At 43.2% G+C, this 21760-nt stretch overlaps 1 protein-coding gene across 1 annotated transcript in view; it reads right to left on the reverse strand.

Moving 5' to 3' along the window:
* The window catches only part of IKZF3 (IKAROS family zinc finger 3), a 204963-nt gene that overhangs the window by 9988 nt on the left and 173215 nt on the right, over nucleotides 1-21760 (reverse strand). The window contains exon 7 of the mRNA XM_082273043.1: nucleotides 21406-21522. Coding sequence (XP_082129169.1) covers nucleotides 21406-21522 — 117 coding nt within the window. The remainder of the gene's footprint in view (nucleotides 1-21405; nucleotides 21523-21760) is intronic.

The raw sequence follows: 21760 nt of genomic DNA on the forward strand, positions 1-21760 counted from the left end.
ATATTTTTCAATTTGGTTTAGCGCTGCACTTTCTTTGATTATAATGTGCTAGTATGAATCACATACCAGCACATTATGTTAAACTAACCTTAAAACTAAGCCTTCCAGCGCCAAGCTGTCACCGCTGCAGCCACTTCTATCTTCACCTGGTCTTCCTCGTGGGTCTGTGGACTGGCCAGAGTCACGATGACGTCACTCCCGTGCATGTGCGCAGGAGCCGTTTCTTCAGAGTGCATGTGCCGGTGACGTCACTGGCTGCATGTACAGTAAATATCTCCAAAGCTGTTTAGGAGATATTTACAATACCTATAGGTAAGCCTTATTATAGGCTTACCTATAGGTTAAAGTTAGAAATGGGAGTTTACTCCCACCTTAACTTATGGATAAATGGCGATAGGAGGGGAAGGAGAGGGGACAAGGGAGAGGGACACAAGTCCATTTTAAGGATTAGGGGGAGGTTAAGTGTTAAAGCTACAGCTGTGTGTGATGGGCATGCATGCTGTCACATGCTGTTTGCATAAATACAATGCATGCTCATGGACACCAATGCTGCTGTCAATCTTAGCTGCAGTGATGATGTTGGCAGGGAGCAGAGAAACAACAGTGGAAGCTGCACAAAAAGCCACCAACAAAAAGGTGGAGTTTAATGCTCAAGAAAATAAGAACATAACAGAGGTAAGGAGCTAATATTGTGTCTACAGAAAATAAATATAGTGCTTGGAGTTCAGCTTTAAGACTTATGGTTCAGGTAAGGGCTAAGGCTGGCCATGCACTATACAATTTTCTTTAAATTTACCTTCAACTATGTAGTGCAAGGGTATGCCTGACTGCAAACACATTGAAAGTGTTTAGGTTTGACCTCATATTATATTGTTTTGGTAAATATTAAGGAAAATTGAATAAGAACATTGTATAATGTATGGCCAGCATAAGTGTTAGGGTCAGCCTAATGAATAGGTTGAGGTAATAGGGCTCTGGGCATCTAGGGCAGTTTTTATTTTTCATCACCTGGTTGCTAAGAATTGTCATGCTATTATGGACCATGCACATGTGAAAGTATGCATGCACAATAAAAATTCTGACACCAAAGGGCAAGAAATATTGCATAATTAGTCCTTTCTTTTCCAAATATTGTCTTTCAGACTAGTTATTCTTTATTATGGTAGCAGATGTACTGCATGATTGGTTGTTAGTGAAAAAAAAAAAAAATGCCAAAAAGTCAAGTTTTCCGAGAAGAATGGCACAAGTGTTATGAGATACACTGTAATGAGTGTCACTTTGGTCTCATTAGAATATTTATGACACAATAACCTTTACACATCAAGCTCTGCTGACTGGTGATAAAAGGGCTGATTAGCACCTCTGCTGTTCTAATGGCCTTTAATACTTTCACATACATTCAGAGCTAATCTTGTAATCTGATTCACTCTCAAATATGAAAAAGTGTATGTAAAAGTAACTCTTCTTTAGTTTCAAAATTTTGGAGTGGGAAAGGATTAAACCCCATCAGGTTTCTATTGCATTGTCCCTGCTGGCTGGGGAGTTTCACCCTTTTATTTATCATGCTAACAACTGTCCACGGGACTGAAATCTTAAAAAATTGAATTTCCTTTTGCCTCTCCAGGACTTTAGAATTAAAGAATTAAAGCAAAATCTCCCCAGCAGGACATAGGCAGGAGAAAAAAAAAACTGTTAGAGCTTTTTTCCCTTTCCTGCTCTAGAAAGCTTAGAAATGGGTGGCCTCCAAACTGTGGCCCTTTATCCAGCCCTTGGGGCACTCTTCCTACCGCTGATATGAGGCTCTGTTACTCCCACTGATGTGAGGCACTATTCCTTCCACTGATACCAAAAATAAGGCAACATTTTTTCCACTGACACCAACGATGGGGCACTATTGGCGCTTTTCCACTGCATGGAACCGAACGGTTCGGCTCGCTTTTGTGCTTTTTTCACTGGTGGTACCGCATGGTATAGTGTAGGAACGGTTCGGTACGGTACGGCGGCGCTTTTCCACTGCATGGAACCGAACGGTACGGCTCTTAAAAACAGTATCTACTCGATTGTGGTTCCAAGAGGTACCATACCCGGTACCATATCCCACAATCCTTTGCATGCAGTCACTACTAGTCACTGATTGGTCAGAGAATACCACCCACCCTGTTGTTATCCCACCCACTTAACTTTAGTACTACTTTAGTGGAAAAGCAAACCATACCGTACCGTACCGAACCGTTCCAACACCGTACCATGCGGTACCAGCAGTGGAAAAGCAAACCGGGCCAAGCAGGGCCGAGTAGAGCCGAGCCGGTACTTGCAGTGGAAAAGTGCCATTTTTCTCCAACTAATTCCAATAATGGGGCACTATTCTTCTTCCTAGTGACCACCAAGTCTGAGACCTTGTCTACTCCCACTGATGAATGCTTTATTCTCAATGGCCACAGTCCAGCCCTCCTAAAGATTGAGATATAGTAATCTGACCCATTGTTTATAAAATTTGGATATCTAATCAACTCAACCACTGTTGGAACTCTGGGAAGAGCCTAGAAAGTACAGTACCATGCTTAGTCTCTAAAGAAAGGAGCAGGTGCACAGGTACGCATAAAGGGCAGCAGTGCAGAGCAGCATTGTGCTGTAGTGGTCTATTCCTTCTCCAGGGTCATTGAGCCAGCCACATTTCAGCTTCATCAGTTAGGTGGCTTGTGTGCACCAGCACTCAATTCCCACCATCCTCAGGGACATATACTTATTGTCCCCACATTTCCCAACAGCTCCATTCAGCTCATGGCTCAAAGATAAAAATAACCGCTACATCTGGGTATGGAGGTGCATGTGACAGAGCAAGTTGAGTTAGTGCTGTCACAGGGCAGTCCTTAGCCCTGTGTGAGTTACAACTCCAGCTATTTTTTTGGTAGCTTTGCTTTCAACTGATGCCTAAACTGAATGGTGAGGGAGTGAAAAGAAGATACTGAATGTATGGTGCCTGTGGACATCATTAAAGTGAACCTGCTCATTTGCCCTGCAAAACAGAAACTTTTTTTTTTTAGTTTTAAGTAGAATAGGATAGGTTTGTTATTGCTGGCTGTATACCTCCTAGTAGGATCTAATCTCTGTTTGTCCTTGTGTCCACTGTCATCACAAAAATTTTCACCAGAACAGGAAAGAAAATCTTCCAAAAAAGGCACTTGCATGCATGACAGTTTTCGAAAAGGAGATTTTTTCTTACTTTGGATTGGTTTCCTCACACTTTTTAAAAACTGGGCAGCCTCCAATTTTGATATCCAGTTTGAAAAATTGCTGCATCTGTGAAACTCATGCATAACATTTTTGCTATAAGACATCTGTCACTTTTGAACTCATGTTTTGGTTTTTTCTTTAATCCAAATCTATTAATGCATGAAATGATGTCTCTTTGTGTATGACATATTTAGATTCTGCTAGCAATTTTTATCAGAAGTTATAAAAGTACAACATAAGCAGGGCTGGACTGGCCTACCGGGATAGCAGTTAATTTCCCGATAGGCCGCCTGCTTTGGGGCGACTTTGAGCTGAGGCTGCGACCACCCAGGCATTGGCCCAGTGTTGCCGACCACCTGTTAGTTTATGAGCAGCCCGTAAATTTCAGCCTATTTTAGGGCTGCCCGTAAATGGCTATTACGGGCAGCGGTACCCGTAAAAAACATGGCTGCAGGCTGATATGTCAAAGGCAGGCTCAGGAGAGCCCGAACATCCTCGGCCATTTTCGGGCAGGCAGGCGCATGCGCAATGATGTAATTTTTGAATGTAAGACTTTCGTCTCTGTCTCAGCTGTGGCGCGCGCCTCTCCACTTCATGGCTAGGTAAAACCGGACCCCTCCGCAGCCTCTGACCACCTCCTGTTACTCTTCTGTACCATGTCTGCACAGCCTATGACCACCTCCTATACCATGTCCGCAAAGCCTCTGACATCTCCTGTACAATGTCCACACAGCCTATGACCACCTTATATACCATGTCCGCAAAGCCTCTGACATCTCCTGTACAATGTCCGCACAGCCTATGACCACCTCTTATACCATGTCCGCATACCCTTTGACATCTCCTGTACCATGTCCGCACAGCCTATGACCACCTCTTATACCATGTCCGCATAGCCTTTGACATCTCCTGTACCATGTCCGCAGCCTCTGACATCTCCTGTACCATGTCTGCCAAGCCTTTGACATCTCCTGTACCATGTCCGCACAGCCTATGACCACCTTCTGTACCATGTCTGTCTAGCCTTTGACATTACCTGTACCATGTCCGCAGCCTCTGACATCTCCTGTACCATGTCCGCACAGCCTATGACCACCTTCTGTACCATGTCTGTTTAGCCTTTGACATCACCTGTACCATGTCCTCTGACATCTCCTGTACCATGTCTGCACAGCCTATGACCATCTCCTGTAACATGTCCGCAGCCTCTAACCATCTCTTGTATCATGTCCGCTGCCTCTGACCATCTCCTGTACCATGTCCGCTACCTCTGACCATCTCCTGTAACATGTCTGCACAGCCTCTAACCATCTCTTGTCTTTGTCATGTCTACAGTCTCTGAGGGGGAGTCTGGAGAGGAGTTTGCTTATATATATATATATATAGCCCTATGTGTTTTCATATCTGTCTTATCTATACAGTATATAATACACTCTTCAATTGTGCTTTAACCACTTCTGGACCGGAAGGTTTTGCCCCCTTAATGACCAGGCAATTTTTTTTGCGATTGGTCACTGCGTTATTTTAACTGACAATTGTGCGGTGATGCGACGCTATACCCTTAAAACATTTATGTCCTTTCTTTCCCACAAATAGAGCTTGCTTTTGGTGGTATTCGATCACCTCTGCGATTTTTCTTTTTTGCTCTATAAACAACAAAATAATGACAATTCTGAAAACAAACAAACAAAAAAAAAAAAAAAACAATATTTTCACTTTCTGCTATATAACATTCCCAAAAAAAAAATATTTAAAAATCAAACTTTTTATAATTTTAGGCCAATTTGTATTCTGCTACATGTTTTTGGTAAAAAAAAAAAAAATACCAATAAGCTTATTTTGATTGGTTTGCGCAAAAGTTATCGCGTCTACAAACTAGGGAAGAGATTTATGTCATTTTTATTTATTTTTTTACTAGTAATGGTGGCAACCTGCGATTTTTAGTGGGACTGCAACATTGCGGCGGACAGATCAGACCCCTGACATTTTTGGGGGAACCAGTGACATTGCTACAGTAATCAGTGCTAAAAATATGCACTGTTACTGTAAAAATGACACTGGCAGGGAAAGGGTTAACCCAGGGGTGATCAAAGGGTTGAGTGTGAGCCTAGAGGGTGTTTTCTAACTGTATGGGGGAGGGACTTGTGGAATCAACACAGAGACCTGTGTTCCTAAATAGGAGGATCACAGGTGCTCTGTGTTTATTCCAGAGAGAACAACGGTCTGCTGTGTTTACAACAGCAGACCGTCGTTCTCTCTCAGCGGGGAGCGATCGCGGGTGCCCGGGGGTAATCGCAGCCGCCAGCCCTGTGGATCGGCTTCCCCGCTTCCTAATGGGGACGGGACCCGTGTTCCTAAATAGGAGGATCACAGGCGCTCTGTGTTCATTCCAGGGAGAACAACGGTCAGCTGTGTTTACAACAGCAGACTGTCGTTCTCTCTCAGTGGGGAGCGATCGCGGGTGCCCGGGGGTGATTGCAGCCGCCTGCCCTGTGGATCAGCTTCCCGGATTCCTAATGGGGGTGGGACCTGTGTTCCTAAATAGGAGGATCACAGGAGCTCTGTGTTTATTCCAGAGAGAACGGTCAGCTGTGTTTACAACAGCAGACAGTCGTTCTCTCTCAGCGGGGAGCTGTCACGGGTGCCTGGCGGTAATCGCGGTAATGGGGGCGGGTGCGCTGTGCCAGCCTGCCGCAGTATATCTGTAGCAGGGGGTCGGCAAGAGGTTAAACTGCATGGTTTTCCCTTTTATGAATAAGAAATAATGACGTTATGCTGTTGGGCTGGTATATTGATGCTATGAGGCTGGTATGAATATGTTTCCAGGGCTGATTTTTATGCCCAGTCTGGTCCTAACCATAAGGTCTGGTGAAGATATTTCCATTGTCTAAACATGTTGCTGGTAAAAGCAGTCTCACTTTCCCACCTCGGAAAGACAGAAGGTACACCTAGATTATTGAACAGTTCTGTATGTGCACAGCTGTCTGCTTACTTGTCTTTCTCACAATGTAAAGAGCTTCTTTTTTTTTTCCACCAAGGTTGATGTAACAGACACAACTCACGCAGCCAGCACAATGTCTTCATTCCATCCCCTCACAATAAAAATATCACATTCACACCTTTCCCCCTTGCAATAGATTTTCCTGCTGTGTAAATGTGAAACAGAAAGATTGATTTCAGAAACCTCACACCTCAGAGCCCGTCACATCAAAAGAAGGTTATGCAGCAGCCCCTGACAACTAAAACCAGGTCGGTCGTATTATTACGCCAGCGCTATTAAATTGCAGCCGATTTTTCATTTGTTTTTCTTTTTATTCTCTGTGAATAGTTTAATGTTCCGGTGTCACATTTTCATATGTGTTTCACTTTCATTTAAGATAACAACATTGTTTCTACGTTATATGGAGACGCTCATTCTGAGTTTACATCTATATATTAGAGGCCCAGCAAATAACCAATACGACTTTAAACATTGATGTTTTTTTAGCACGCCAAAGGCGTCCACACATGGATTGAAATTTGACCGGTTCAGCATGGACCAGCTGAATTTTGATCTATGTATGGGCAGGCTGGTTGTACAGAAGTCTGCTGGGTTTTTCTCCAACGATCGCTGATTGCTGGCTACTGCCCGGTAGTGCTGATCAGTGTATTCTGACATCGGAGAAGGCTCCTACTATCGGGACATAGCACAGTGAGTGATTTCACTATTCACATCGAATGTGTGGTAAGGGAAATGAGGACTTTTATTGTTCAACCCACTGGTTGAAGGAAAAAAAAAATGCTTAACCACTTCAATACAGGCCCCCTTCACCCCCTTCCTGCCTAGGCAAATTTTCAGCTTTCAGCGCTGTCACACTTTGAATGACAATTGCGCGGTCATGCTACACTGTACCCATATTAAATTTTTATAATTTTTCACACAAATAGAGCTTTCTTTTGGTGGTATTTAATCACCGCTGGGTTTTTTATTTCTTACTAAAAAAAAAGACAGATCATTTTGAAAAAAAAAAAGGTTTTCTTATTTTCGGTCAGTAAATTTTGAAAATAAGTAATTTTTCTCATTCACTGATGTGCGCTCATGAGGCGGCACTGATAGGCTGCACTGATAAGGTGGCACTTATGGGCACTGATGAGGTGGCACGTATGGGCACTGATGAGATGGCACTGATGAGGAGGTACTAATATGCCACACCGATAGGTGGCACTTATGAGCACTGGTAGGCGGCACTGAAAGGTGGCACTTTTAGGCGGCACTGATGAGCACTGACGGGCAGCACTGATGGGCAGCACAGATGAGCAGGCACTGATGGGTACTGGCTAGCAGCACTATGGGAACTGATGGTGGACACTGATGGGCATTGGTTGAGTGACTTATGGGCACCGTTCTTTTACTTTTCTGTAATCAGTGCCCTGATTACCTGTCCTAGACTCCCCTTTGAGGAGGAGCCGCTGATTGCCTCTCCTCTCCTCACACTCTGACAGGGTGAGGCGAGGAGAGCCGAAAAACAGAGCTTCCTCATTTACATGTGACCGGCTGTGATTGGACACAGCCGATCACATGGGTAAAGAGCCACGTCATTGACTCTTTACCAAGATCGGGGTCGCGCCGTGTCCTAGTAACACGGCGCGGCCACAATCGCCGCACTGCGTCCCCCATGGACATGCGAGAGAGGCCATTCTGGGGTGCTGTCATATGACATCGTCCCAGAACGAGAGCCGCACCGCTCCGCCATCATTTGACGGTAGGCGGTTGGCAAGTGGTTAAAGTGATTGTAAACGGTTATCCTATAAAACAACCCATTCAGTAAATAGAAATGAAAGGCAAAACATTTTTCTATAGATATACAAAAAAAAAACACTATAAACACAATTTTTTCCCTTTTTTATAAGTGAACACATTCCCTCTGTTCTCAGCTGCATAGGAGCTGCGGGGAGGAAAAGCAGCAGCACACTGAGCTTCCCGATTAATGGTTAAGCAGTGGGGGCATGTCAACACAAAAACAGGTACTGACAGTGCTCAGAAGCTAATGAAAGCTGGTGCTGGAGAATGGAAGCAAGGATCCATTGGCAATGTTTAACCGGTTGCCGACCGCCGCACGACTATATACTGCGGCGGTCAGCCCCGGCCAGGCAGAGTGACGTATCGGTACGTCACTCGCCTGTCACTGACTTGCGAGCCTATCGCGGGCGGGCGCGCGCCCGCCGAGGCGCGCGCCCGCCGCGGCTCGTTCACAGGCAAGTCAGTGCGTGTGACCGGCGGACTCGATGTCCGCCAGTCACACTGCGATCGCTCCTGTGAAGGGAGAAAGACAGAGCAGCTTGTGTAAACAAGCTGCCTGTCAGTTCTCCCTGTGTAAAAGTAAAGATCTGACCGTTCTACTATGTAGAACGGTTGATCTTTGCTTTTACACCAATAGGAATGTCCCTACACAGTAGAAAGCACGCCCCTAGGACACACTTAACCCCTCCCTGTCCAATAAAGTTAACCCCTTCCCTGCCAGTGTCATTTTTGCAGTAACAGTGCATATGTATAGCACTGATTACTGCAGTAATGTCACTGGTAACCCCAAAAGTGTCAAAAATGTCAGTCAAGGGTCCGATCTGTCCGCCGCAATGTCGCAGTACCGAAAAAAAAATCGCAGATCGCCGCCATTACGCGTTAAAAAAAAAAACACCAAAAATGACAAAAATCTTTCTCTTTGTTAGTAAACGCGATAACTTTTGCGCAAACCAATCAAAATACGCTTTTTGCGATTTTTTTTACCAAACATAGGTAGCATAAAACAAATTGGCCGAAAAATGTTAAAAAATTTTGATTTTTACTTTTTTTTTTGGGGAATTTCATATAAAAAAATGTGAAAAATATTGTTATTTTTGCAAAATTTACGCTCTTTTTTTGTTTATAGCGCGTGATCAAAAAATCGCACAGGTGATCAAATACCACCAAAAGAAAGCTCTGTTTGTGGGAAAAAAAGGACGTCAAATTCGTTTAGGTACAGCGTCGCACGACCGCGCAATTGTCCGTTAAAGTCACGCAGTAAAAAATCGCAAAAAAACCCCTTGTCCTTTAGCAGCCAAATCCTCCGGGGCTTAAGTGGTTAATAAAAGTGCTGTCATTTTACTTATAAAATTTTAAAGGATGTATATTCCAGTTGATACAAGAAAACGCTACCACACTGGCGATGGAAGTGACGAGGGCACTGGTGGATGAATGGGTCCTGGATAGGGTGAGCTGTGGAAAGACATCAAACACCGTGGCTGGAAGGATGACACTAGCTGCAGGGGAAACCAAGCTGGACCTCGCTGGGGCAACTGGATGCCGTCACTGGGGTGCCTGGGCGGAAGCACGGTACCTGGAAGAGAAGCCACTCTGACCGACATGAAACGCATGTGTCCCTGTTGCCATGACTACGGGTTTTGCACGCATGTGCTCTTTCAGGTCATGGAATTAGCAGAAAACAAAGATTTTTAGGCCCAATAAGAGGCAGGGAGTGGGCAGAGCTGTTATGGGGCCACAACACCTGTGCTGACACTCACACTTTCCATGCTGCTGCACTGTTCCAATTCTCTGCAGGGTGCTTCACAGCTTATATTAGCTCCTGAGTGCTGTCAGTACCTGTTGTTTTCATCCATCCAGCATTTAATGTGGTTGTTAAGCCACTTATATAAAATAATCGAATCCCCTCTGTGATAGAACACTAAGTGCTCCTGTGCCTGTGTTTTAGAAAAAATATGCAGATCGGTACCTACAGTATATCCGAGCAGCTCCCAGTGATCAGCTGATCCCTCGACTCGCTTCTCTGCCTGGCTGACAGCTCTAGTGGGCGAGCCCGAGCACTACAACCGATGTCAGAGGAGGGGAAGAGGAGAGAGAGAGAGAGAGAGCCGATCAGTCATGTGATCACCAGGAGCCGCTCGGATTTAGTTACAGATGGCATATTTTTCTATAACACAGGCACAGGGGCAGTTAGTGTTCTATTACAGAGGGGATTTGATCATTTTAAAATAATTATGATAGCAGCAGGAGGGAAGGGGATGGGCACTGATGAGCAGACAGGCAGGGAGGGGAGTGGGGAGAGGAGGACAGAGAGGACAGTGCAGAACTGAGGATGACGGAGACACGTACGCTGACCACAGTGTCAGGGCTCAGCAGCCATGATACACCGTGGTCAGTGTACAGGGGGGGAGGGTAGAAACTGGCAGGATCAGCCAGGTTTTTTAGGTGATACATGGGGCCAAATGACACAGCATAAGCACTGTGCTGTATAACATACTTTAAGCGAACAGGATCTTTTTTTTTTTTTTTTTTTTTATGGTAACAAACGCTTTATTTCAATGCCACTGGTCAGCAGCAAAGTAGAGCTGAGATTATAACTTTGTACTTTTGTTGCATATATACTCCGAAGTGGGGGTTTATAGAATATAGCGCCTGGAACTTTTTGTTTTTTTGCGTGTCAGGACAAGTCTGATCATTGGAGGAGAACAGGCTGTGTTCCCAGCATAGCTAGAGAACTGACCATGCTTTGCTCTCCTGCTTAGTGTGGTCAGTTTTTAAAAGGAAAGCAGAGGACTGACAGCAACACCAGGGATTTCACACATAGGAAGTAATACAAGGGGAACAGGAGACCTTCTCATACAAGTACATGGTACAGCAGGCACATATAAGGAATATGAAGTGTTGGGGTAACAAACGCTTTAATGTATGGCCAGCTCCATGTTTTTTGGACTCACAGTCTTAAATTTATCCCAAATGTAAGTCTTGTTACAACCAGTTCTGTTCTGATTTGTTCACAAAGTGAACATACAGAATATTGGTAATTATTGCTGCAGACACATTTAGGCCAACTGACTAATGGGATCAAGCCTAGGTATATGTAAAGCCAACTCTGGCATAGGCCTAAAGGTGGAGGTACTTTTGGGATAAATAAAACTGATCACTGAAAGCACTCTTGTCAGTAGTAACTGGTTTGCCTCAACACTCCATCCATGTGACGCGCCATGTTGTGCAGGTAGTCCCATTCATGTCTATTGGGATGCAGCAGCTGCACAGACAATGCGACTGGTCCCAATTTGACTGCACCTACATAGCTGTCAAATTGGGACCAGCAGATGTGTCCATGCAGCGGCTGCTTCCCAATAGACGCGAATGGGACTTCCTGCTTGTGGATGCATGGAACACCTGTGCATCTTGTGCTGTAAAACACGGCAGTTTACACAAATGTACATTTATGTACACTGTGAATGAGGCCTAAGACATGACCCATTTGGTAAGGGTGAAGAAAAGTGGAAGATCACAGTAGTATTTTTTTAATAGTGACTAATCGGATGGGTAGTAAACCTACCATGGCTACACAGTTACAAACACACACACAAGCACACACACACATAGAAAACCTCCAGATGCACAATCCTATTGCCACAGTAGAATCGGAGGAAGACAAAAAAAACAAACAATAAAGAATGATCCAGTTTGCTGGATCTTCCCTGATCTTCCATGAGCCAATCTGATATTCCCTAGATCAACTACCCTTGGTAAAAAATGTTAGTATCCAATTATATTATGCACATTTAGGAATGCATCCAGCTCTAATTTTTAAAACAATCAGTTAAGCTGGCCAGAACTGGTTCCTGAGGGAGTCTATTTTCCATTTTTGCAGCTCTTACTGAGAAGAAGCCTTTCTGTATGTGAAGGTTAAATCTTTTACTCCAGACATAAAGAGTGCCCCCTTGTCCTCTGTAATGACCTGAAAATAAATAACCCTACACCATGTTCACTAGATTAGATGGACCACTTATGTATTTATATATTATTATAATTTTTTTTTTTTTAGATATTTATATATATGGTGATTATATCCCCCCCCCCCCCTTAAACATCTCTTCTCAAAAAGGAATAAATTCAATTCCTCTAATCTTTCCTCATAGCTGAGCTCCTCCACAAGTTGTTTTATCAGTTTGGTTGCCCTTCTCTGCACTTTCTCCAGTTCCCCGATATCCTTTTTGAGAACTGGTGCCCAAAACTGAACTGCATATTCCAGATGAGGTCTTACTAATGATCTGTACAGGGGCAAAATGATATCTCTCTCTCTGGTGTGGTAGATGATGATGAAGAGGGTAAGGCTGGGTTCACACTAGCTGCAGCCACGGCTCATAGCAGGGGGTTCGGTGTGTCCCTGTTCTCTGTTCAGATGGGAATCAGGTCCAAATTTTTGCCTTAATTTGGACCTGAAATGGACCAGAAGACACACAGGGCCCTTTACCAGTCAGGAGACGGATACTAAAAAATTTCAAAGGCTTCATCAATGCCTAGAAACACAGTGAAGTCTATTATTAAGAATTGGAAGGTAATGGAAACACAGACCCTCCCTGGATCAGGACGTTGATGCAAAACAGATGAAAGAGCCAGGAGGAAACAGGTCAGAGAGGCTACCAAGAGGCCTACGGCAACTCTAAAGCAGTTGCAGGAATTTTTGACAAAGAGTGCTCATTGTGTGCATGTGACAACAATATCACAAATTCTCCACAAATGTGGCTTGTATGAGAGGGTTGCAGGTAAAAAAACACTCCTTAAGAAAGGCCACATGAAGTCACAAATGAGCTTTGCCAAAACGCACCTTGATGATTCTGAGGCCACATGGAAAAAGGTGTTCTGGTCAGATGAGGCTAAAATTGAATTATTTGGCCTCAGCACCAAACAATATGTCTGGTGGAAATCCAATACAGCTCACCATTTAAATAACACCATTCCTACAGTAAATCATGGAGGTAATATCCTGTTATGGGGGTGTTTCTCTGCAGCAGGGACTGGAGCACTTGTCACGATAGAAGGAAAAATAATTGGGAAAACAAGAGGAAAATCTGCTGCCCAGAAAGTTGTCAGTGGGAAGAAGGTTTACCTTTAAACATGAAAATTACCCATAAGCACACAGCAAAAATGACCACACAGTGGTTGAAGGAGAAAAAGGTGAATGTTCTTGTATGGCCTAGTCAGAGCCCAGACTTAAACCCCATTGAAAATATGTGGAATCACAAACTGTCACCATCAAATTTAACTGAAGTTGAGCAGTTATACAAAGAAGAGTAGGCAAATATTGCAAAGTCTAGATGTGCAAAGATAGTAGAGACATATCCCAACACACTAATGGCTGTAATTAAAGCAAAAGGTGGTCTAACAAAATACTGACACACGGGGGGGGGGATCCTTTTTCCAACTCTTTGTTGGTGTTATATCTTTCATTTCGATGTTATAAGTTGAGTAAATACAGCTGGACAAAACAAAAACTGTGTCTGTCTTCATTTCAGGCTGCAAAGCAACAAAATGTGATTATTTTAGTTTGGGGTTCTATAAAAAAAAAAAAAAAACACACATCTTGTTATCTCTCATGGCTGATGGCTTGAGTTCCACTTCAGGACACATATTGCCATACCTTATCTACAAATGCTGCAACCAGTGAAATACACCTCTTCCCTTTTCTGTTAACTGCCAGACCTGATTCTTCTCCTTTTGGCTTGGTAAAATGTAGATATCAGAGCACATAATGTTTAACCTCACTGACAATCACATCGATTATTCCATCAGCTTTCTGCAGTGGGAGGAAGTCAGTATCAAAATGAATAAACTATAGCCATGTTTTCTTTACAAGAACTAGAACTAAGATTTCACTGGATAACCTTGCACAAGGTAGAGAGACTTTGGGCCAAAACCCCTTGGGAATGTATACAAGTATGCCATTTCAAAAGGGTATAGGGATTATGGGTAAATTTCCTGTGCCTGCCCAATCACATGGCTTCTTCTGAGCAGATGCCAGCAACTAGCTTTGTCCTAGGGCCATCTGGCTAAACCAAAAAAAAAAAAAAAAAACAGTAAAGAAAACCCAACCATACAATCCCATATACACAATCCTATACCCGCAGTTGATCCAGAGGAAGGTGAAAAACCCCAGCAAAGCATGATCCAACTTGCACCAGCAGGGGAAAAAATTCCTTCCTGATCCCCCGAGAGGCAATCGGTTATTCCCTGGATCAACTTTACCTATAAATATTAGTACCCATTTATATTATGTACACCAAGGAAAGAATCCAGGCCATTTTTAAAGCAATCTAGTGAGCTAGCCAGAACCACCTCTGGAGGGAGTCTATTCCACATTTTCATAGCTCTTACGGTGAAGAAACCTTTCCGTATTTGGAGACGAAATCTCTTTTCCTCCAGACGTAAAGAGTGCCCCTTTGTCTTCTGTGTTGACCTTAAAGTGAACAACTCAACACCAAGTTCTCTATATGGACCCCTTATGTATTTATACATGGTGATCATATCCCCCCTTAATCTCCTCTTCTCAAGAGAGAATAAATTCAGTTCCTCTAATCTTTTCTCATAGCTGAGCCCTCCATGCCTCTTATCAGTTTGGTTGCCCTTCTCTGCACTTTCTCCAATTCCCCGTTATCCTTTTTGAGAACTGGTGCCCAAAACTGAACTGCATATTCCAGATGAGGTCTTACTAATGATTTGTACAGGGGCAAAATGATATCACTGTTAGCGAGGTCCAGCAGGAAGAAAAGTATTCACACAGGTAAGTATTCTGCTTAAAGTGTAACTAAACCCACAACAGTTATATCAGTGTGTATATGCAGTAAAGCATGCTTGTTATACTCACTGTAGAACCTAAGGGGTTAATCCTCTGCATTGTGTAAAAAGGCAGTTTGATCCTGTCTTCTCTGATCCTCCCTTTCTTCCACAGTCCCCAATCCACATCCTGATAAAACAGAGCCTTGGGGGCAAGCTGAACATGTTCAGTTTGGTGTGTATTGCTAGAGAGTTTTTCTTTTTTTTGGGAGAGTGCATGTGACCAGCATAGGGCCAATCAGCAGAGGGTCAATGGTCCTGCAGCCTCATAGGACAATCAGGGGAGAATGAAAACTCATCTTACAACATTTAACCAGTGCTTGGCCAGACACTGATAGAAGTCACATGACTGCTCTAACTACTGATGAGAAAAGGTATTTAGCAGTTTATTTTTACTAAAACTGTTGCATTTCCATCTTCTGTGTACTGTGGGAGACCAGATATAGTGAATGCAAGCTCCTGGGTTTAGTAACACTTTAAAACAGAATTCCAGGCCATGTATCCCCAGACAGAAAAAAAACATATTCCTGCCCGAAGCCCTCACAACTTTTTCAATCAAAGCACCATATCTTTCCTTTTTACACTGCAGTCTTCTAGCCAGTCCAGTGATATCATGGGTGAAGATGGATGCGGCCTCCAAAGGGGACAACGCATCAAAAGAGGGCTTTGTTTTCCGGTAAGTTTCACATAATGTGCTAGTATGCAATGCATGCATACTAGCACATTTTGGCTTTTCTTTACAGGTCAGAAAAAAAATAATAATAATTTAGCCTGCAGTTTACTTCCTCTGTAAAGAAAAACTGTATTTTGTATTAAAAATCCTTGTACAGGCCAGCCATGTAAAAATATTGTGTTATGTATGAAATCTTTCATTTGGAAAATAAATAAATAAATAAATACATAAGAACTCGAGAGGGAAAGGGGAAGGAAGCTAATGTAACATATATGATAATTACATTATGTTGTCAGCTACAAGAAGCAAAAGTTCAGCGTGCTGAAGAAACACAGTACATCAATGTAATAACATGCTTATATAATTCCTAGGAACAATGCATGACTATACCTCCTATATGTCAAAAATATTATTTTAGATAGAAAATTATGGTTTTGAGTGTTTTGCCTTTTTACCAAGCAATGTTGTAGATTGATTTTACCAGTTTATAATTCCCATCTGACTGAAAATGTTGCAGAATTGTTTACCAACCTACATTTGGCATCATAAAATATTTAATGGAGAGATGTTGCAAAAAAAGATGCCCACTATTACCTATCTTGCCCAGACCTGTACTCTCTGAGACTACTTTCACTTTGCTAGGGGGACCCAGAATAGGGTGACCAGATGTCCTCGGTTATCAGGAACAGTCCCCGGACTGAAGAGACTGTCCCTGGACCAAGTCTGTCCCCGGCAGGGGCGGCTCTAGGTGGGTGTTGGGTGTGCTTAGGTACTCCCAAAGATTCTTTAAGCATTCTCATAGCAACCCCAAAGTTCAGATGGCACTACCTGCATATGTCACAATTTTTGTACATTGTGCACCACTGAACTCTGCACTCTGTACATCGCGCACCCCTGAACCCTGCACTCTGTACATCGCGCACCCCTGAGCTCTGCACTCTGTACATTGTGCACCCTTGAATTCTGCACTCTGTACATCGTGCACCCCTGAGCTCTGCACTCTGTACATCGCACACCCCTGAACCCTGTACATAGCACACCCCTGAGCTCTGCACTCTGCACATCACGCACCCCTGAGCTCTGCACTCTGTACATCGTGCACTCCTGAAATCTGCACATCGCGCTCCCCTGAACTCTGCGCACCTCTGAACTCTGCACTGTGTACATAGCGCACCCCTGAACTCTGCAATCTGTACAACGCCCACCCCTGAACTCTGTACATAGCGCACCCCTGAACTCTGCACTCTGTACACCGCCCAGCACCTAAACTCTGCACTCTGTACATAGCGCACTCCTGAACTCTGCACTCTGTACACCGCTCACCCCTGAACTCTGCACTCTATACATAGTGCACCCTTGAACTCTGCACTCTGTACACCTCCCACCCCTGAACTCTGCACTCTGTACATAGCGCACCCCTGAACTCTGCAATCTGTACACCGCCCACCCCTGAACTCTGCACATAGACCCCTGAACTCTGCACTCTGTACATAGCGCACCCCTGAACTCTGCAATCTGTACACCGCCCAACCCTGAACTCTGCACTTTGTACATAGTGCACCCCTGAACACTGCACTCTGTACACCACCCACCCCTGAACTCTGCACTCTGTACATAGTGCACCCCTGAACTCTGCACTCTGTACACCGCCCACCCCTGAACTCTGCACATAGCGCACCCCTGAACTCTGCAATCTGTACACCGCCCAACCCTGAACTCTGCACATAGCGCACCCCTGAACTCTGCACTCTGTACACCGCCCAAACCCTGAACTCTGCACTCTGTACATAGTGCACCCCTGAACTCTGCACTCTGTACACCGCCCACCCCTGAACTCTGCACTCTGTACATAGACCCCTGAACTCTGCACTCTGTACACCTCGCACCCCTGAACTTTGCACTCTGTACATCACGCACCCCTGAACTCTGCACACTGTACATCACTCACCCCTGAACTCTGTACATAGCGCACCTCTGCGCTTCTTTGGTAAGAATAAAATACAAAATATGCATTGAAAAGTTTTCTCTCTATCTTATCTTCTTAACATTTGGTAGTCATGTCCCAAAAAATTCTAGGAACTTTTTTTTTTTTTTATCTCATGGACGAAATGTCAGAAATAATGTACAGTATCTTACAAAAGTGAGTACACGCCTCACATTTTTGTAAATATTTTATTATATCTTTTAATGTGACAACACTGAAGAAATGACACTTTGCTACAATGTAAAGTAGTGAGAGTACAGCTTGTATAACAGTGTAAATTTGCTGTCCCCTCAAAATAACTCAACACACAGCCATTGATGTCTAAACCGCTGGCAACAAAAGTGAGTACACCCCCTCAATTAAAATGTCCAAATTGGGCCCAAAGTGTCAATATTTTGTGTGGCCACCATTATTTTCCAGCATTGCCTTAACCCTCTTGGGCACGGAGTTTACCAGAGCTTCACAGGTTACCACTGGAGACCTCTTCCACTCCTCCATAATGACATCATTGAGCTGGTTGTTGGAGACCTTGCGCTCCTCCACCTTCCATTTGAGGATACCCCACAGATGCTAAATAGGGTTTAGGTGTGGAGACATGCTTGGCCAGTCCATCGCCATTACCCTCAGCTTCTTTAACAAGGTAGTGGTTGTCTTAGAGATGTGTTTTGGGTCATTATTATGTCGGAAATCTGGCCTGCGGCCCAGTCTCCAAAGGGAGGGGATCATGCTCTGCTTCAGTATGTCACAGTACATGTTGGCTTTCATGGTTCCCTCAATGAACTGTAGCTCCCCAGTGCCGGCAGCACTCATGCAGCCCCAGACCATGACACTCCCACCAGCATGATTGACTGTAGGCAAGACACACTGGTCTTTGTACTCTTTACCAGATTGTCATTACAAAGCTTGACACCATCTGAACCAAATAAGTTTATCTTGGTCTCATCAGACCACAGGACATGGTTCCAGTAAAAAGTGCTGGAAAGAGGTTGTGAAACCCAGGCACCTATAAGCACCGAAGGGAAATGGGGGAAGCCCTGGGAGGGACAGAGTCACTAGTGACTGAGGTTTGAAGCTAGGCTGGAAAAATAAACCTGTGAAAATGTAAAGCCCTTCATTTAAAGAGGCAAAGGGCAAAGCACAATCAGCAACTAACCACCTTTATCTTCTGACTGCTATTGCTACAAGTGATCCTCTGATTGGTGCATCTCTTTCCAATGTAAGGCAGTCAATGGATATGTGGTAATATACTTTGTATTTACACAAAAGGCACATACAAGTGGAATATAACAGTATATACAATACTGTGCAACAGTTTTGTTTTTTGTTTTTTTTATTTCCCATACTTTTTATTGTTTTCCTGATAATAAAAAAAGTTATACAGAATGTGTCAAACATCACTCAAATTGGAAGATGGTAAATACAGTGTGTGCGATCCATCTGATAATAATCATTTATACTCTTAACGTAATAATTATTGTTAAGCATAGATGAACAATTGAACCATTTTACTGTTTAACATTTTAACAATTCTATATTCCTTGTCAAAAAAACCCATTCTAACTGAGTAATTTAGAGTATTTGAAAGTAAGATGAAAATAAAAATAAGAATACAATAAAAACAAAAACTAAAAATATAAAAATTTTAAATGTAAAAATAAAGAGACATAAAAATGAGAAAGAGAAATAAAAATGAATGACTGAAAATGTTGTACATATGTGTAAGACGAAAAGTCTTTTAAGTCCAGAAGCGATGGAATAATTCAATGCATACTTGCGATTGGGAGCTTTCCAATCATATGATTCCCTTTACTGCCAATCACAGCAGTCATATGATCGGAATGCCCACCTCCGCCTCCCGGCATTTAGAACCTCTTAAGGTGGCTCTTTGGAATTTTATTTTTACTTACAGGTAAGCTTTATTATATTGTGCACTGTTTAGGAGATATTCTTGCGAACGGCAACCAGTGACGTCAGCGGCATACAAGCACATTATGATATTGCCCTGCAGGTGGAAACTTTTTTTTTTACAGAGTTTACTATTGCTTTAATGGGCCGAGAGGCGGCAGTGACAAGCGGTTAAGTATGATCTGAGGTTATTTGTAGATCCCTTTATATAGTCCTTTGTCAGATAAACCAAAATTTATTTTGAATGTTCATCTGATTATAGTGATCTTGGCACTCATCCAGTCAAATAGTCACCAAACACAGAGAAACATTCATGCCCATGTATTGATATATCAAAGTGGAACTCGTCAGAAAATGAAGTCCCGCTAGATCACTTCAGGCTGGCCCCTTTTGCAGATATAGCTATGTAAAAAATTAAAAATAGGCGTCTATACTGTTTAAAATCCTATAATACACTGTCTTATCCTGCTCTGCACATGCTCAGTTGCTCTCCATTTTTAGACACTGCTGAGTTTGTAGAGGCCGATCTTAAAGCGGAATTAAACCCTTCTATCCTTTACAACAAAGGAAGCTGCTTCTGTTTGATCTGCAACTGTCATGGTGCAGCATATGTGATTAGATTTAACACCAGCCATTTGATGGTTTGACAGTTTGGTCGAGGACAAAATCAAATGGGACAGTTAGCATTTCTAGCATTCCAGGACTGTAACTGTTTTTTGAAACCTGTAAATTGATGGGTTTAGTTCTGTTTTATGATTTACTGATGGAGCTTTGGGCTTTAGCAAAATGGCAGCCTCCAGTAAGAAGAAGCCGGGCCAATGCTGGAGGCAATTTACAGCACACACTAATTTTGGTAGCATACTTAATAATGTGAAATGGAGGTTCCTTGCTAAAGAACATTATTTCTTATCAAGTTGTTATGGGTAAAGTTCCACTTTAAATTGTAGGTCCAGTCCAAACCTTTTTTTTAGTATTGGATAAAGTGGGAGAGGGGTAAAACATCTATCAGTTTTTAATGCTCCCTGTGACCTTATTGGGGGAAATTGTCTTTAGCTTCCTGCCGTGATGCCAGCATTATCCCCCAGGACAGGAGGAATAGGAAAATACCTAAGAGGGACGCAGCTAGAAATAAAAACTCTTCTTCTAAGTAGAAAGGGAAAGGTTAGAGCCCCAATTAGCCTTTCAATGTTGAATGTATCTTAACTGTAATTGGGATAAGAATAAAGTTAGGCCCGGAGTAAAAAAGGGAAGTCTAGATGCAGGGCCGACACAACTGGGTAGAAATTGGTTTGGACATAGGAGGAGTTGGGGGTGGAAAGGTAATAAAAGTGGTAGACTTACTGGATTGGTAGAAAGTGAGGAGCAGGAGGGGCTTCAGGATTTGGGAGCATAGGAAGTAGTAGGGAGGAGTCAGTCAGGAGAGAGCCTGGAGGGGACAACTTGCCACCCTCCCTCCCTTAGAGTAAACAGTTTTAATGGCAATTTGGACTTTGCTATTTATCAGTTATGGGTTTTGGCCATTTGTCATAGTGGCTGGCGGGGCATGAGGTCCTTAGATGTGTCATGATTAGATGCAAAAAGGTATGTCTTGGGTACGGCTCCCATTATTATGGACGGTGGTACCTGTGATACTGGTTTGTCTCCGATCTGGTGTTTTCTGCGGCTGGAGGCCTATAATGGTGTTTCACAGGTACTTGAAGTGTATGCACACAAGGACCTTGGGGCCCCTGGGAATACTGTCTCTGTGTTAATATGTTTTTAATATGTTATTTATATTTGGTTAATGAAAGGCTGCTATGGCCATTAAACTCCAGTTGGTGTCATGTCTGGTTAATTCAAGAGAGTGGTTAGTGGAGTGGTGGTCATGCAGTTTTGTGGGAAAAAGCATCTTTGGTACCAAGTCAAGAAAAAAAGTTCCTCCCTTACAAAGCCTTGTGGAGCAATAAAACCATAAAACCAGATTGAACTCTGAATTGTCAGATCTCTTACCAGTAAACTTCTGGGGCATAGAACTCTTTCTCTTTGCCACATTGCTGGCTAAACGGTCCAGCACCATTGCCCGTTCACTTCCTATCTCTGGCTTCATTTGTTTGGGCTCTTCCACAGCTGTGATACGGAAAGAGAGAAAATAAAGAACATAAAAAGACATTCAAATGTCCTTAGCATTGTGAGGAAATAAAAAAAAAAAAAACGTGTCTTATAGACATGCCCAACCGTTTTTTTCTCACTGCTTCATGTAAGTGAACTTGTGGTCAACATAAAACAGCAAAAGACAGACAAAACCTTCTACTAGAAACAGAATACACAGCTTGTACAAACAGCACTATCTGCACGATCTAAAGGA

This window comes from Pelophylax lessonae (genome assembly GCF_965119305.1).
Source record: "Pelophylax lessonae genome assembly, chromosome: 11".
Taxonomy (NCBI): domain Eukaryota; kingdom Metazoa; phylum Chordata; class Amphibia; order Anura; family Ranidae; genus Pelophylax; species Pelophylax lessonae.